This window comes from Opisthorchis viverrini, assembly GCF_000715545.1.
Source record: "Opisthorchis viverrini unplaced genomic scaffold opera_v5_338, whole genome shotgun sequence".
Classification (NCBI taxonomy): Eukaryota; Metazoa; Platyhelminthes; class Trematoda; order Opisthorchiida; family Opisthorchiidae; genus Opisthorchis; species Opisthorchis viverrini.
This window is the reverse complement of record NW_008751996.1, coordinates 278,808-297,142: the sequence shown is the minus strand read 5'-3', so window position 1 is coordinate 297,142 and position 18,335 is coordinate 278,808. Positions and strand designations below refer to the sequence as shown.

Genomic DNA, 18,335 nt, shown 5'->3' with positions numbered 1-18,335 from the left:
TTTAAGGTGTCTACCTTCACCTGGAAAACTTGTAAAACCCAAGCAGTTACTGGCAAAATAATGTACACCCCATTAGATGAGTCGTACACCTTGTGTTTTCATTCAACAAGGATAAATCTATCATGCCTGCTTACAGTCAATCCCATCTAATGGTTAGTATACGGACTGGATGGGTTCTCATTTATCTTTCGATTAAATCTCGATGCAATTCGGCTTGCATTGTTCCCTGGTATAAGGTCGAAGAACAAACGTGAACAATACATTGCAGTAGATATGGCGGTGCTCTAGTAGAATGGTTTCGATGGAGTCTGTGGCGATTATCCTAGAAATTCCTTCCAGCGTTACATACAGTGGGTCTTCCTGTACTTCAAGAACACACGCTACTTTGTAATTTACTTTCCCGTTTGTGGCATTGGGCTGCTTCAACTAAGCGGTCGGGGGATTTGTATAAACGCGTAACAGTTCCACGATTCTGCACGTCCACTCTTTAGGAGTTACTAAAACAAAGTTAAAGGGAGTAGTTTATAGATCCAGACAGTGCGTTAAACTTTATCTTTATATCGACGAGTTCGGAAAACGCTAGCACAGCATTAACAGGCTTGTTTGTATAACAAGTCTAAACCAGGAACAATGTTCTTAAGCAAAATGCACAGAAGCAAGGAAGTGCAGTACAATGAGCACACACGAGTAGATATTCAAATTTAGACTAATAAAGAACAAACCTTTCGGTTCTCCAAGTAGTTCCGACTCATCGTAGGTCATGTCCACTGGTCCGCCTCCTTTGATCTGCTTCTGTTTTGCATGTTGCTTCTCTGCCCGTTTTCTTGCTAGAGAATAAAAAACGCAGCATGAATTTAGCAATACTAAATGAAGTAGCTGCAGCAAACATGAACAACTGGCTACTATTTTGGTATGCTGGCGGGAATTTTACTGGTCACTGCAAGGTAGAGGGTTCACCACCTTGTCAGTGACAGGTGACAATGCACAACTTTAAAGTTTGAATCAGAAAAGTGCGGAACACAGGTAGTGTACTTAATTGACACTCGTCGTTCGGTTGAACCCAATGAACATATTAAAACTGTCAACAGCTAATGGGGGCTGGGGACTCGTAACCTCCGGGTTCGGCTTTCGAACATGGGAGAGCTAAATGAGACAGTATAGTTTATCGGTTGAAAGGTGTTTGAAGAATGGAACAGCTTGATTTCGAACAGTTCAGTTCGTTTCTTTGTTTGGTATACTACCGCAGGGTTTCATGGAGTATCAGATTCCCCAAATACTCTAATCTGATTCGTTGGCAAAATGATGAAACTACCTACAACATAACAGCATTTGTTTCATTAAGAAATAACATTAGGACGGCGGTAGCTAGAACATTTTTTTGTCGCAAATGTGCGTTGTTTTCCAAGTAACAGGCTATGAATGCAAACATTCACCAGTTGTGCAAAATGCAATCAAATGCATGAAGACAGCAGCAAGCAAAACGTGACATATATTATCATGACATTTGTGCACTAAACAAACGCAAGACATGAGGCATAGCCAGCAACCACCGTATGAGCTGGCGGATTGCTCAGTTATCTGCCGACTGTATGTGACATTTGCTAACGTGGCAAATCGGTAACCCACGGTAACCCACGCCAGACTGCCCACGAACGAGTGCGAAATTCCGAGCGAATTCTATATTCGTTGCTCTAACGTTGTGACTGCGATTACCAAAGTATCTCGACCTGGTTTTTTGGACAAAGCCTTTGATCTCTGCATTTATGATTCATCGGTAGATTGCATCCAGTTCGAAGTTTGAATCGGGGGTTTCCTTCTTTTTCAGACCAGGTTTTCTGCTTCAAATGTGTTACAACAAAAATAGAAATGATTTTTATCAGAATAACGTTAAATGTCCACTGTCCACTATTATGAGCTGAATGGCGTACATCGTTACCGGAAATTTCCTTATCAAAAACGAACTCATTCCAAGTTTTCGGAGCGGCTGCTGATTCAATGAAATCAAATACTTTTTGCTGTCTTACACCATTATTTTACCCTCCGGCAGGCAGGCTGTTTATTTAAAAAAACGGGACAAATTAATTCACACAGGCGGTTTTCAATTCCATACAAATATGCGAAGACTTGAAATATACATACTTGTGAATATGGAAACTAATCCTACTATTCGGGTGTACGCACATCTGCTTCACTTACTAGCATATAGCGTGCAAACGTGTGCGAAAAGCCTCTCTTTCCTCTTTTATTCTTCACAGATCATAAACTTTAGATGGCTTTGAAAAGCTTTTAATATTTCCCACACCCGATGAAAAAAGACCGTCTCATTCCGATCCGTCTCTTGTACTGTATGTCCACTTATCCTAAACATTGAGCGTGTGAATTTTGGGTACACAGGTCCAACACTTCAGGACGTTTTCTTACAATAAACCAATAATTATGGGTTATCGTAAGCCAGCCCCTGAGTTTGGGCCGATGATCTTTTAGCGTTACTTGTCCCGGATATCTAAAAACGTATTCCCAAAGGGGTATAAATCTCAGTGATGGACACGTGAGCAGTACAAGAATGAACTGTATCCAGGAATGTAACAGAAAGTGCAAATCTTATTTTTGTGTCTGATTCGAAATACTGTAATTTTTTTCCCACCAAGACCACTAACGCAGCGGTTTACAGCCACATTATTAGTTTTTCCAACTTTAAGTAGCATACAAAACTCACCTGAAATAATGCGTAAACGCTCCTCCGCAGTTGTTGTGTCTTCCGCAAGGATGACTTCCTCTGTTCGGAGCAAGAGATAAGAAGTTTGGATGTATTTTCATTCCAAATCGCTACTTAAGGAGGTTTTTTCCACCTATGAACCGCCTCACTGACGCAACCGAAAGTATCGAATGATGCAATAATACTCCATAAAATGCACACAATTAGAGCAAACTTTACAGTGTTCCAAAAGCCTATGTGGTCGGTCCTTTCCTTTACCAGCAGAATGACTTCGAATTCTGACATTCGAAATGTGTTGAACTTGACTTTCGGTAGAATGTCAACAAAACTGTTATTAGCTACGTTTGATGTCGTTATCATTTCTTTGATAAGTCCTTGGAAATCCCAGAAGAGCAGAATAAGACGGTCTTTCAAATTCCCGTACTCAAATGTTGCTCTATCTTCTCGTTCAGCATCTCCGATAGCTAAAAACATCGTTCAGCTGTAGATTCCTTTCGGTGCCTAGCTGCTTTGTCACACGAAGGAGACAGGGCAGGGGTACTGCCAGGTCGCCCATCGGGAAACGAGAGGCGGAGGTCGGGTTCGAACCACGGAACTTCCGGTCAGTAAATTCGTGCTTCATCGACTTGGTACAACTCGCCCCCCCCCTCCGATAGCTAACTTGCAGCTAGCTCGCAAAAGGATTTTAAAAGCTACTTTGTCTGAGGGCCACTTACATAAACCCGGAAATAACGTATGCATTATACGAAGTTTGCCTAGGATGTTGGTAAACGCAGTCTCCAAAAGACTAACGCGTAATAAGATGTCCACGATAGATTGCAGAAGTTCAGAAGACTCGTTGATGCATTCGGTGCCATTTTCTACCTCTCAGCAGAGGACATTAGACGCTTATGGCATTGCATAACAGAAGCCATCAAAAGTTCTCACTAAACTTTCACACGGTTCCCCCTTTTAAGCTTTAATTCAATATTTTTAAAATTTGAGCCTCATGTCATCCCTCATCTCATCAGACGTACTGACACGTCATTGCTGAGAACGGCTATAAATAGTGCATGGTACAGTAGGTTGATATATGAAATTCCTCACGTTTCTTCATTCCCGATTCGTAACCCCCGCTCCACTTTAGTGTTTCGCGCGTCTATATGAACTGGCGTTTTTTGTCCTTACCACTTCAATCATTTGGCCTTGAAGTCATCCAGTATTTATGGCCGATCTTATGCACGTGAGACCGCGTCACGCGAGAGACTGTTTGCTAATTTGTTCCATACTTTTGTAGTTCACGTGAATCATTCGTTGTGGACGAGCATCTACTGTCGAGGTTTGTATTTTTGTAAAGTGATGTCTTGCGTTAATAGTACCGTATAAAAACCCAGCTCCGACATTTTTTGTCTTCCCAGAGCTTCCGGTATTACGCGTCACTCGACGATACGGTAGCATCAATATTCCGGCTTTATACGGGCAGTATTAGTAACGATGCACCACCAGTCGGTTCATAGAAAGCCGCTTCAAAATAAGCCCAAAGCTTCGTTAAATCGAACACTACACTCCTGGTCCTCTACATCGGTATGACGTAATCTGGTGTCAAGTAAGTAGTCAAGGGACGAACTCTATGCGGATCTATTATTTCCGGCTAATGTTACCCATATTTTGTAATTCGTGGAATTCGTCCAAAAATTAATGGCGCTGTCAGCAAGCTTCTCCGTTAGACATGTTCACTTAGTATCCATTTAAAGTGAGTCATCTTATCCAGCGAAACTGTTACATTAGTTCGTACAATGTTTTCTGTATTCAATCGATAATTAAATTGCGCTACGCTTCCATTTCCCGTACGGAGTAAACGGATTCCACGTTTGACTGTACGTTGGCAAACGTTGACTTATTCAATACCAAGCCGAGAAGAGTTTTATGTGTAAAAGTATGCAGAATACATTGTGTCATACAGAATTTACCTTTAAGACGAAAATCAGCACTTCGGGCCTTGGTAGCCACAGATATACAGACTCAAGTTTCTGCAACAAGGACTATATTTAAGCACTTGACCGCTCGCAAGTGAACGCGATTCGGCGTTACCATTATTTCTGCATCGGGATCTATCAACTGGACCACATAACGTCAAAAGCTATCATTTGTACGCTAAAAGTGGTGTGCGGCATCTGGGATCAAGCGGATTCTATGACTTCACGTGAATCGCTAACATGAGATTATTCCAACCATCTTTTTTCAGGTAGCTTTTATTAAATCAACAACGCATTGTGTTGTTTTATAAAGGAAAAGTAAACCGAACGTTTAGTATTGTCAGGAAGTGCTTAGAAGATTTGAACTACATGATCCTGGCTTTAACAGATGAAACTCGAGATTTAGTAGGCTGAACTAATGCGTCTTCAGCAGAAATCGGCCGCTGATTTTGTGCATTTTCGAGTCGCTCTTTAAGAGCAAATACAAACCACTTAACAACCGAATGATTGTATTCTTTGATTTACCACCAGTCAATGCCCCCAGAGGAGCATCATGCTCTGAAACACTAGCGGTCAAGGAAAGAGCCAGTCTAAGTCATCAGCAACTTCCACTCCTTGGCCGCTGATATGCTACAAGATAAGTTGTCGGACGTTTAGCTGTTTGAGGGTTCGAGGGCAACGACGAGTCCTGCTTGAAGGAGGCCCAACAAAGAAACTCCGGGAATTTTCTTGACCCACTAATTCATAACTAGCTGCCAACCAGAAGCGAACTCCACCTATAATATTTTGGGGTAGGGCGCGAAATTCATTTAAACAGTACATGTCCCCTACATAAGAGTCAGTCGCCCTCAGGTGACCTGCATCTGGAATATACACATGTACATAATGCGCATTGATGCGCGCACTGATGATGTCTCCTCGTATGGTGACGAAACGTTTGCAAGCCAATTGCCAAGCTCGGCGAACGGATCAACAGCCATCTAATCAACAACCAACATGCACATATTCCACACAGCGCAGTCCAAAATAGGCGGTCCAAATATTTCAACTTAAACGTAATATAATAGGTCCGCTAGCCATATTAGACTGTTTAGAAATTGCTATCCAATATCGGTTGGAATACAGTAGTTGTTTTGACCACAGAAGGAATTATGGGAAGCTGTGGTTCATCGGAATGTCCTCTACCACTGTTGGGATTTGTTATTTTCTTTCAATTTCATTTTTATGGATTCAAAACCTGTTTTTCTTCTATTGCTCGACTTGTCTTAAAACTTACCTGCACGCTGAATCCAATCCATATAGCCGTTGAATTCCTTCTCCGTTTGCTGCTGTCGTCGAAGCTTCAGGAAAGCTCGTCTTTTTTCAACACGCTCTCGCTCTTTGGCAAACTCTCTGCAAATATAGGGAAGAACATAACTATGTGAAGCATCGAAAAAACGGAGGCCGCAATACTCTTGCTATTTCTGTTTGTATTTTGTGACTATCGGGAACAGAATAGTCCAAACAAAGCTTTCGATAGAAGAAGAAGGAACTGAGCGGAATCCGTAGACAGCTGCGAACATAAAACTCACATTCTTAGGGCAAAATTGTTGAACCTATCAGACTAGCAGTAAAATAACTACAGTAAACTAACCATCACACTAATTAGGTTAGAACATCTTTTGTTACTAATAAAGAGCTACGTGGACAGTCGGGTTTCCGTTAAATCATATACATGGGAAGTCCCAAAAAACGGCGCGCACGCCCAACATTTCTGCTAGAACAAGCGAAATTTTGAGCACGCCAGAACTCACCCACTGAGCACACCCAACACCAGGTTCAGCATGAAGAAAGAGCCCAGAATAATCAACGGAATAAAATACAAATAATTGAAGCGATCACCAATTGCATCATCCGTCTGTAATATTGAAGAAACAGGTGTGTATGAACAGTGAGTTGAAGGTAATTCGATGAATGTTACGTTTAGATTTAGTGTAGCGTCACTGCGTGTAGCATTTCAATACCGGACCGTCACCAACCAAGCACTGCAGAATGTTCATTATTTTCGGGTGAATAATTAAGCCAACGAACATTCAACCTACTATTCTTTAGTTAGCAAACACTGTGTGATAGGAAACCTGTTAAATTTGAACAGGGCTAGACCTTATATTGTCTATTTCTACCAGTATCTCAATATTGTTTTTCTTGTCTTAGATCAGGGTGATAAATTACCGCAGCTGGGCTGTTGTACACTTATTGCAGCCTATTTTGGGGAACATCTTATGGCTCACAAGACTCTTAATCGGTCTGTCCATAAGAAGTCACGAAGTCGTTGGCTGTGACATAAGCAAATGTGGAACTCCACCACAGTGATTCAATGTCATATTTATTCAGATTTACTTCGCATTCCGTACCATTGGGTTGATAGTTTGTCACTTAACCCAAAAACATGCATTCCGAAGCCAGGTATTTTATACCTAACCACATGTGAACCAAGTTACCACCTATTCTGAGAGGTTCAGAACACTTTTTGAAACATTAGTGCCTTTATTGTTGCCGTAGCACTTACAGGCCATTGATAAGTTGCTCATTTTCTAGGGGCCGCCTAAAGCATAAAACGTCCACAGTATCAGGCCACTCAGAAGGATAACTTACTTTGTTGGTAGTAAGTAAACAAGAGTACCCTGGACTGATTACTTTGAGACTGTAAAAAGCGTAAAAATTCTCCATGTTGTGAACCATTCTCATAATTTGTAATCACCAAAGTTTCGCTGTTTAAGAAGTTCAGTGTGCTTCAAGGTAAAACTAAATGTTTCCCGTTATTAACTTAAATATTTTGCCTGCCACAAATTTCCCCTTACAGAAAGGTCATTCTAATGCAGTGGTTAGGTTTCTGAAGTTTTTTGCAAAAGCACAATCTACCTTTACCAATTACAGTGGAGTTTGTGATACAAAGTCTCCCTTTCACATCCCTCAGTGAACTACCATATACGGCGGAAAACGAGATACGTACGATACCTGAATATCAAAGGAACTATTATCCCAGCCTCCCACTAGCCGTCAAAAACTCGTCTGATACATACAAAGATTTTGGCATTAATTTTTCCGGTGTAACGATTGAACGTCAGTGACAGGGTCCCGCAACGATTATTAGTGGTACCCTTTGTTACCTTTGTGCTATGGTTGATGTGTGACCCGTTACCTTGACGTTTTTTTTATTTTCCCAGTGTCCTTCAAACTTATCGGTAAATGGCGGTCACATTCCAAGGGTATGTGCCTGTATCTTGTCGCTTCTCAATGTCTTTCGAATGTTAATGTTTACCTTTATGGATTTTCTTGTCCTACTGCTAGTCTCTGTCAAATATCATCTTGAGGTACACTTCCCAGAAGGCTCCACCAAGGACTAAACAGTGAGTTGAAAAAAGTTGTCGCACTTTATTTTACTTGGCCTACTAAAATTCAAGTCTGCCAACACAATCAGCCTATCTCAGTCAATTGGGTTGCAGCAGTGAAGGAGTGTACAATGGAATGTAAACTTTTTGTATAGATCAGAGAATGGAGAGTAATTTTCTATGGACAGACCAAAAAGCAAACTTTTAATTGATATCCTCATACTCCGAACATCCTACCATCCACAACACTACCATCCACAGCTTTTGTGCGGCATATTCAGCTGAGGAACATAATAAACGAGGAATTCAGGTAGATTGCGATCAGACACCCATTAAAGGCAAAGTAAGTCACAGATGAGTATACTTTACGAATTCCCAACTTTTGACTAGCTAATCCTCCCACGTATGATGCTGGTGCGCTGTCTGATAAATGTCTTTATTGTTATGTTAGTATTTACCTCCGACTTAAACTGTCTTACGGTATGACGTTATACCACTCACCATTTAATAAAATCCAATAGCTTTTTTTCCCGAGAGGAATTCCAAAGATGATGACTTAGACTTCATTTAAATTCCTGTAACTGCTACTTATGTTGAGTTGTTTTTTCTCCTTGGTAAGAGAATAAGAGGAATTGACGCAGAAGTTGATCAGCATTTGCGAGTTTAGCCACAGTTATGAACCTTCGAAAATGCTCTGTCCTAGGCTACAGGGTAAGCGTACGGGTTCGCCTGAATACGTTTTGTTACAAAACAAATCTCATTAATGCATTTTACGTATTGCGTTTGAAAGCTCGATTCTAACATATGCTGAAACAAGATTAGAGAATTAGGTAGAGAATTTTAATTTAATCAAGCCTACTTATTAATTGGCTTGAATCTGGGATTAATTCGTCTACATTATTAAAAAAACTTGATATGGGAAGAAACATTGGTGACACAGTCTGTGAAAATGATAATTCATTCGTCCACCAAGCTTGACGACTTCTCAAAGCTGGTACATAACAAGTAAACCCTTTCGATCGGGAAAATAGCATACTGAGCTACTAGTTTTGTGGATCATGGTTGGGCGCCCTTGCACTTCTGACCCAACCGTAGCATATCAATAGCCTGAGTTGTTTCCTCGACTGGCGAAGAAGCCGAAGTGCTGAATTGCCAGACGGATTCGTGTGGACGCATACAAGCTAGCAAAATATCTACAAAAAGCACTACCTGCCCAGCTGAACCACTAGTCTGTTGTTGATTTTGAAGACCCGGACGTAATGAACAACCTCTACTGTAATATAATCAAAACAACCGGGAGGGAGTGTTACAACAAATGGACTTACGTGATACAAAATATCCGTCCAACCCTCCATGGTAATACATTGGAAGACTGTGAGCATAGCAAAGCCTATGTTGTCAAAACTAGTGATCCCGTAATTCGGACCTTCCCAGTGTCCCTTGCATGTGTAGTTTTCTGGGCACACAAATGCACCCGGTTGAGTTCTGGCACCAGATGTTGAAGAGGCCAAATTCTGAGGGGTACACGGAGCCAGGTTGGCACGGTTTGGAAGCGAAAGCGGTAATCGGTCGGGGTTTACTGTGAATAACAAAATAAGTTGACCGAATCTGACTACACGAAAACTGCATGCCAATAAAGTGACTTTTACGTTGATTAAGGTGGCTCGAAATGGGTTCAGAATTGGATGAGCCTGAAATGTTAATTTCTCCATTGAAGTAGGCCACACCTGCTTTTGCCTTGTCAGCTGATCACACGGATATATTTTAGCACGCTTGTCTGACTGGCTACGTCCACCGGTGTTTAAGGGTGTTTGACTATGATAAGAAATTCCGTAAATCTAGCTCCAAAGTCTGTACAGACTGAAAAACTACCCAGAATAGTATAGAGCTTCATTTGTCTTCCGTTCCCTTGAAAAACGAAATCACCTAACTTACCAATCCATCAACGAATTCATTTATTGATTTCAAAATTTTTCAGGTCACTTTTCAAAACCTTCAAACGTTGGATGAGATATTTGTTCAAAACAAATCATAATGGAATTTTATCAACTCCTGTACTCTTGCTGACCTCGAGCTGAATGCAGGGAGCTTAGTGCCATCCGCTCTAAACTTTATGCCAGAATTGTGGTGACACCAGGTCGGTGTTAGGCGCACATATTTTGGCCAACCTTGAGGCAGCCCCGTCAATACTTTTAGCCAAGGACAACCTTCGAACGAGTTTATGAACACAGTTCATGCAAGCTGGAACATCAATATCTGTTCTTGTTAGTCTGTTCCTAAATCACCGATGGAGTCATGTGCAACATTAAGTTGTTCTTCATCTGATACACTAGTTTTTTTAATCGCACCTTTGCACAAACAACTGGTGTCTTGTTTGGTCACGATTTCTACACTATTGATAGTATAATGTTTATTTCTCTCCAAAACAGCGTTGGAGTCCCGTCTGAGTGGTCCTACCTAAGGAAAAGCCCAAAATTCCCGGTTTGAGTAGCAACCAGATGTACCTAACTCACGAACACATTTTTGCATAGTGCATGGTATTCCTCGGCTGCCTTGCAAAATGTTATATTATTCTTCCCGCTTGGTCCTTCCTGAAATATGATCCTCGAACAATGTCAATATTTATGCGATGCCACAAAATGCTTGACAGCCTGAACGACGTGGGAATGAGTGATTTAACCAGACACCATGTGACTCTTCCCGCGGTCTATGTCTGCTTGCTGCTCATGGTCCACTGTTCAGGTAGCCGTTTGAATGGTCGTTCTTACATAAATCATTATGTTGGACACTTTTATAGTACGGCGAACCGTTTCTTGCATTTTTACAAAGTATCACATATTTCTATAGTAAAGCAGTCCATTACTGCGATGCTTGCTTGCATCTCGTATTGCAGCATGACAATTAAATGCAAAGAACGTCGCTAGTCATTCATTTTGAAAAGAATCAGAAGCCAGATGTAAACAGTTATACACCGCATAAAAGGTAGCGCTTATGGGAACTTCAGTTATGACATTGATTTTCAGGAGAGGATAACACAAATGACAGAGTTTCAGTCTTCTAAATACTCAACTTTTGTTGCTCCTATATCAGGAGATGGGAATTCTCGATAACACTGCCCCATTTATGAGTCGTTTCCAACCTGCAAGGGTGCAGGATAGTCGTGAAATCTTTACACTTCTGAAGAAAAAATGAAATAAAGGAAGCTAATGGGTACACATTTTACGCTAGGTCAAACCATACTGGAGGCACCATTTACGACGAGCCTCTCAAAATCCATTCTAGGGTATCCGGTTTTCGGTAGGTTCCATCTACAGATGCTTATTACGTTTGTCTTTACATTGCCTGATACTTCCCTTCATTCAGCAAATATCCTCACAGCTATTATGCTAATATTCTACCGCTAAATTAAATTACCGAGCACCTCATTCGTCATTAAATGGCAAGGCAGTACACAATCTCATGGTCGTTCACTCTACGTGGTTCGATAGATTTGCAGCAGCCAAACAGTCGGATAATTACAGGAAAGAATGACGTTGGTCATTGTCAGTAGTTGTTGGGCAAGCCCTGTTGCACGCAGTTTTCTAGAATAGAAAAGAAGCAACTGGGATAGTTTCCGAAACATGAATCTCAGTTAACTCCAGTGGCATGGTAAGGATTCGATTGCGCCCACTCAAACTATTCCGCTAAAACAGGCCTACCTAGTGACAAGGATGCAATAACACAGGTACATGATGGAAGTCATCTATTTTGAAGTGTGGTATCAGCAAGTGCGCTTACTTTAACAAACCTACGTCTGATTTAACACCATAATCATATTTGATGTTGCTGTTGGATTGTACATCAAGGCGCTGTTATTCTGTGGATTGTTATGATGTTTCGCGTTGCTTTTGTGCTTTTGTTACACAGTCGAAACCGATAAGTGGATTGAAAGTATCCGATCATGTGTGTGAAACAGTTCAGGGAGTGCTAGATGGTATATAACATTAGTTAAATTTGTTTGCGAGGGCACTCAAAAGTCGAAGGGCTCAGTGGTCATCGAAACCACTTCCTATATGGTCGGATGATAGTATACATGCAGTGGCACACTTCCTCACAGTTCAAGTGAGTTGAAGTAATTTTTAAACGTCGTGGCGTAAGTTAGCGTTGCGTTCAAAGCACGGATTGAGCTATACCACTCTGGCGATGTTTTCAAGGCATTTACGCACAGCCGACTTCGTGATGTGCGATGGTCTTATTACTTATGTTATTATTATTAATCTACAGTCTCTTTTATTGAACTGATAAATCAACCTCCCTTGACAGTATTCCAGCCTTTTTGCTTCAAAAGCGTTTTAGCTGAAGTCCACCTAGTCTCAACAAAGCACAGTTTCACCGTATTTTCATTATGCACTTGTTACGGTGAGTACACAACAAGCAGACAACTTTTGTGATCCAACTGAATCCGACAAATGACCAATAACGAAAAAGTTCACTGCTCAAACCAATTTGCTAGCAACAATCAACCAAATCCTATAGAGCAAAAGAAGGGATCGTGAAGTGTTTTCCTTAGGAAAGCACTCCGCTCGGCTTCTGAATAGGTTCATCAGCTTAAGAAATCCCTTGGGAAAACGTAGGTGAATGCCGAGAAAGATGGAGCCAAACCAAATGACTGCTGGCACCAAATTGTTTACCTTTGAATAGTGACAGCCACTGTGGCACATTCGTTAAAATGATTTAGAGCTGTTACATAGGAATTTTATGAAGAAGCTTGTAAAACACGAGAGGAAAGGTTGAAAATTATATCCATTTGAATTACAAAATCAAGGCATATGTTTACGTTTGCCATGAATTTATCCCTACTTTTAGTCCAGTAAACTGAGGTAGGTTATCTGTCTGCCAATCACTGGACTCATGAGAAAAAATGCGCGCGTTATGGCTTTTGGTCAGTTATAAGAAAGTGTAATATATATCCTAACACGCATAGCTGTTGTGTGACTAGATTAAAAGGATCTAAAAACTGGACGGAACGGATAATCTCATTTTGGATGCATTAGACCTTACGTGTACAGCTGTCTTAAAATAGCAGATTTCTGCTAGAATCAGAGATAGATCTAGCAGAATGCGTTCATCTCCAGTGTCTTTCGGATTTAGACGTCTTTGAGCAATAGTTTAGGAAGACATTTCAATGACAGAGGTGTTGGTAGCCCAGGGCGTGACTGGTAGTCTTCTGTCCACTACACTCAATTTACTGTCCTCAAAACGATTCCGGTAATTTCCACGCATCCAACCTCTTCACCAACTCTACCAAAGGCAAGTGTCATTTCTTCAAATCCATGTTCATAAGCAGCTTCATGGTTCTCGTCTCTCGAATTTGTGTCGGATAGTGTGGTACAGATGGGTGACACATTCAGCCTACCTGTTTCCGTTACCGTTTTGCACACTGGCTCATGATGTCCGAAGAATTTGTGCAAGAGGACGATCAATTGTCCGAACTTTTGCACTAAAACTTGCCCGCCTTTGCGAGCAAGAAAGCTGCTGTATGTTGCTGATAGTGGAAGTGATCTGAACAAAGATGTGAACAAGGGCTCTCGAGGTAAAGGGCGATCAAATCATAAAATTGCTTTTAATCCTTAGGAGTGAAGTGTATCAGTAAACCTATAGCGTTTGACAAAAGCTCACGTGGACAGAGGGACTATATATAAATGTGTGATATATGAAACGGGAGACAACCGAAATTCGAAAGTACTACGGTGGAAAGTGCAGCTAAGGCGCATGAGGATCTTTACAGTAAACTGAGTTTTCGTAAGTCAGGTGTCTGGCCTGACGAGACCTCAGCAGCCGCTTGGCGGATAGTTTTTACACGTGGCATCGGACCAGCTGCTCTAGAGACCCTGCAAATTAGTTGTAAGTCCTCATTTGATCTAAGTGTCCTGTCGCTAGAGATATGCTCTATCCGATTTTATGTCGAACTTCTGGTGCAAACAGGCAGTCGTGTAAAATGCCAAAATCCTACGATTGCAGCAGTGTAGGGTTTCAAATTAAACTGTGGTAATCTGGTAGATGCCGCGAATCGGTGACACTTTCCCTTCGTTCTCTCAAATAAGTGCTGCATAAAGCTTCAATGAGGCGCGTGGTTACAAGTTATACCAGCTTGATCTCAGCCACCAAAATGTTATGCAAGCTGGATAGAGGAAAAACCCATGACAACGTTAAAGTATTCAGTTGACATAGTTGAGAAGGATGACCCGCGAAAATTTGGCTAGGGACGCTGGGAAACGTAGTACAAGTACACACATTTTGAGGTGGGTGGTTAACTTGCTGTTCAAGATAAAGCGCGAATTGTGGCGCTAAATATACTAAGTATCGTTTTGGTCATATAGAATCAATTAACTGGGGTGAGCAAAGATCGAAGGCAACACAAAAACGTTTGAAAAACAGAAATATTTACAAGATATGGCATAGGCCCTATACAAGTGCGTAAAAATGTCATTCGTTTCCAGAAACACTGCCGCATTTATTGATCAGCTACACGAGTGACAAGTAGATTTCAAAAGAAGACAAACCGTAAGTCAGCTGCGCAGGTGTAGTTGATTGGTTGAACATTGTTAGGGGACTCAGCCATATGTATTTCACCTGATCAGGTAATCTACAGAAAGGAGGTTAGCGCTTCAACACGAACACCTCTAGACACATTCTTAAACGGATTTCCCGATGAATGCAAAGAACCTGGCTGCCATTCACAATCTGTATTTCACACTAGTATTCTTGTTACTTCGGCCAAAATCAACGAACCAGCTAGACAAAAAGCGCATTAAACTGCGCGATATATTCGGCGATTGGAACGACTGTGGACACCAACTGCTCTTGATTCCAAATAGCTGCGCGCTTTCTCCTGTGTTGCCGAGCCTGCTCCTAACCCGGACAAGACCTCACGAACTGGTCTGAGCATCGCTTTGATTCAACCATGCCGTGTATGTAGTACCGCAAAAGTGTGCACAGATGTGCGGTGTGTTCTGTGTGGTCTGGTGATAAATTCCCACACTAACACCCTTTCATGACTGAGACAAGAAAAACTCCTTGCGTACTTGTACACTGATGAGCTCCTGACTTTTCAGATAACACTCCTGGCCATTGATTCGCATGCTTCTCTCTAGTCAAACACATCCACGATAGCGAGCTCGCCATGGTGAAATGTCTGGGTTTCAGAATATCTATTCCGTCCCCATGCTTTTATTGCACACGACCAAAGTGTCATGCACACAGCGTTTCCATTGTTACATATCGTTAGTTTGCTAGACTGATTTGTCGAATGAATTGGTTGGTTTTATGTCTGTCCAAGATGGGCCTGAAAGACTGGCTATAGCAAATCTGTTCATTTGTTTGTACGATTTGCTGCTGTGTTTCGGTCTGAGAGCTGCCTTTTAGTGAGTGATTTTCAGACTATGTATGCAGGGCTCTACTGCCGCACATTAACATCGAACTCATGACTGAAAGGCCCGCTGACGGAACCGGGGTATTTTTTATTTGCTAAAGGCATCTTTCGGAGGCAAATTTTTCACTGAAAAACAGTTTGGTATAATTCTTGGACCCCTTAACATGGGTTAGACGGTTTAAGTATAAGTTGAATGCTTATTGAAATCTAAGATCGCTTTCATCTTGCTTGAATCAAAATTCCTACAAATCTCCTAAATGAGCATTTCCTGTCAAACTAAATGTGCACCTATGGGGTTACTTTTGAGTGTATTTCATAACTGCTTACTTGGATCGAATTCATTTTGTATGGTTTTTCGAAATTTAAGGACGTCAAGAAAGGTCACATGTGGGAATATTTTTGTTGAACGTTTCACATTAAGCTATGTATTGGGGATGTTATATTCTGATTTGCGAGTCTTGACTGTGCCATGCGTTTATTATATCTTGAATTGTGCGCAAAGTTTCCACTTTTGCAGCTGTTTGTGCCCATCTGTCTATATCCAGGCCAACCTGTCTTACGCACAGCGGAGACTACCTAACGCGCATGGATCTCTCAAACATCTCGTATCTCGGCTCGTGTTCTTAAGCTTATTGTGCTCTCTTCCAAATTCGGTGGAATATGTTTTTTACATTTTCAATATTCATACTATCATGTAAGAAGTCAATACAAAAGAACTTATATTGACTGCACAGTTCCTGAATCCAGGATGCAAACAAATGTAAATAATGGATAAATCGTCCTACAAGCTATCTCTGACGCGACATAAAGTAACCTATTACTATAGTTATTATTCATCCTACATTGTTGCGTCTTATTCCTTGTATAGGATCCATTTGAGAGGACCAAGGAATTACAGCTGTTCGAAAGTAGAGTAATCGAATGCTGTGGTTGGTCATACTGATATGTGGATTTTCTGAGGATCCTTTGAAAGAATTCATGCGGGATCGCGTATCCGTCGGTCGCAAACTTATATGAGAACTGCTACATTCGCCTTCTGTCTGTTTACTCACTGGTTTGTGGACAGTGTACAAACTCATTCTAGTCCATTGCTACTATCTTTGGGCGAGCGCAATTCGATGTTAACTGATAGATAATCTGGTGACAGAAACATCTGTTACATTATACATGGAGTGCGCGGGTGTTTATCCAGCATATGTCGGCCAACGTTTATTCGTCATTCAATATCCAGCACAGCCAAACCCCAGGAACGGCGACTGGATTGTGGGTAGGCATACAGTGGTAACTCGTAGGATTCTACGCATGGATATTTGTGGTATTTACGTGCAACATGTTGGAAGATGAGTATTTATCACGCTGCAAGTATGGTAAACTTGGTGATATTAAGTGACTTATGACATAAAAGCAGCACTATTTTCTCCAGGCATTCCACTGCCGGATTTATACACTCTGAGGCAGTCAAAGACACCCGTGGGTCAACCTAATCAAATCCTTATGAAAACTAAACAAGATTTTGTGCTAAAGTACAGGTTTGCCACTCTGCTTGCGTTCTAATAATGAACAATTTCACTGACATATCCTCTACCTCACGTTTGTCACGTGCAATAATAGCATGGGGACGGAACAGATATTCCGAGATCTAGACATATTTCGCTACACTGAATCCTCGTGAATGTGTTTGACTAGAAAGAAACCCGTGACTCAATGACCAGGAGCGTTAACTGCAAATTCAGAAGCTCGTTAATGTACAAGTACGCAAGGAGTTTTTCTTGTCTCAGTCATGAAAGGGTGTTAGTGTGAGAATTTATCACCAGACCACACAGAACACACCGCACATCTGTGCACACTTTTGCGGTACTACATACACGGCATGGTTGAATCAAAGCGATGCTCAGATAAGCTCGTGAGGTCTTGTCCGGAGTAGGAACAGGCTCGGCAACACAAGGGAAAGCGCGCAGCTATTTGGAATCAAGAGCAGTTGGTGTCCACAGTAGTTCCATTCGCCGAATATATCGTGTAGTGTAGTGCGCGTTTTGTGTAACTGGCGCGTTGACTCTGGCCAAAGCAACATAACTACTAGCGTCAATTGTGAATGAAGCCAGGTTTTTTTGCTTCCATCGTGAAATCCGTTTATTACTATGCCTATGCGTGTTGAAGCGCTAACCTTTTTGCTGTAGATCAACTGATCAAGAAGCTACTCTATGCAATGAGTGAAATCGCTGGGTTTGCGAAAGAAACTCGATTTTCTCAACTTGGCTTGCTAGGACAACTTATTCTAGCTGATCTATTTTAGCATGCTTTAATGAGGTGTTCCCCATTGCATCCAGGGTCCTTCGGCTTAGGGCAAAATGCCTGGACCAATAACCCTGTTTAATTTGCTCTTCTATATGCCCGTAGCCTGAGTGTTATTGATTAAGACCGTTAGTGCATTTTAATGCATACATTTGTACATACTCTCCTGAATTTTTTGTCGTTCTCTCATTCTTACCCTAAAATGCTTTCGTCTCTTCCTGGCAGTTCATGTATTATTTTAAATATGTTTGGCGCACTCCTTTTCTCATAATGAGAAATGATGTCCAGTGGTTTTCAGGCTGAGACGCGGCCAAAGCATTTTTGTGAAAATTCCGTGACTTTGTATGACCCAAAATGTTTGAACAGTCAAGTCACAGCATAATTTACCATCTGTCACCAAACTCGTTGAGTGCCACCTGCCATTTTGTGCTGATGAAACCTGGTGCAGTAGCTATCCGTGCGTCCCTGACCTAAATCAATTTTTAGTTGATCATAATAACGTTTCTGAATTGTCCCGCGTTCTGTCTAGATAGAAGTTTTCGTTCATTTTGCCCAATCAATTGTGACGGTTTGCATCTGCATTGGTTCAC

At 41.4% G+C, this 18,335-nt stretch overlaps 1 protein-coding gene across 1 annotated transcript; it reads right to left on the bottom strand.

Annotated features, from left to right (window-relative positions):
• Positions 1–5,948: 5,948 nt before the first annotated feature.
• Positions 5,949–9,754, bottom strand: T265_15065 (hypothetical protein; the record flags this gene model as incomplete). Its single annotated transcript, XM_009176434.1, has 3 exons — positions 5,949–6,063; positions 6,465–6,568; positions 9,368–9,754. Coding segments are annotated over 3 exons (606 nt in total), but the record flags the coding sequence as incomplete, so codon positions are not given.
• Between the last annotated feature and the right edge of the window lie 8,581 nt (positions 9,755–18,335).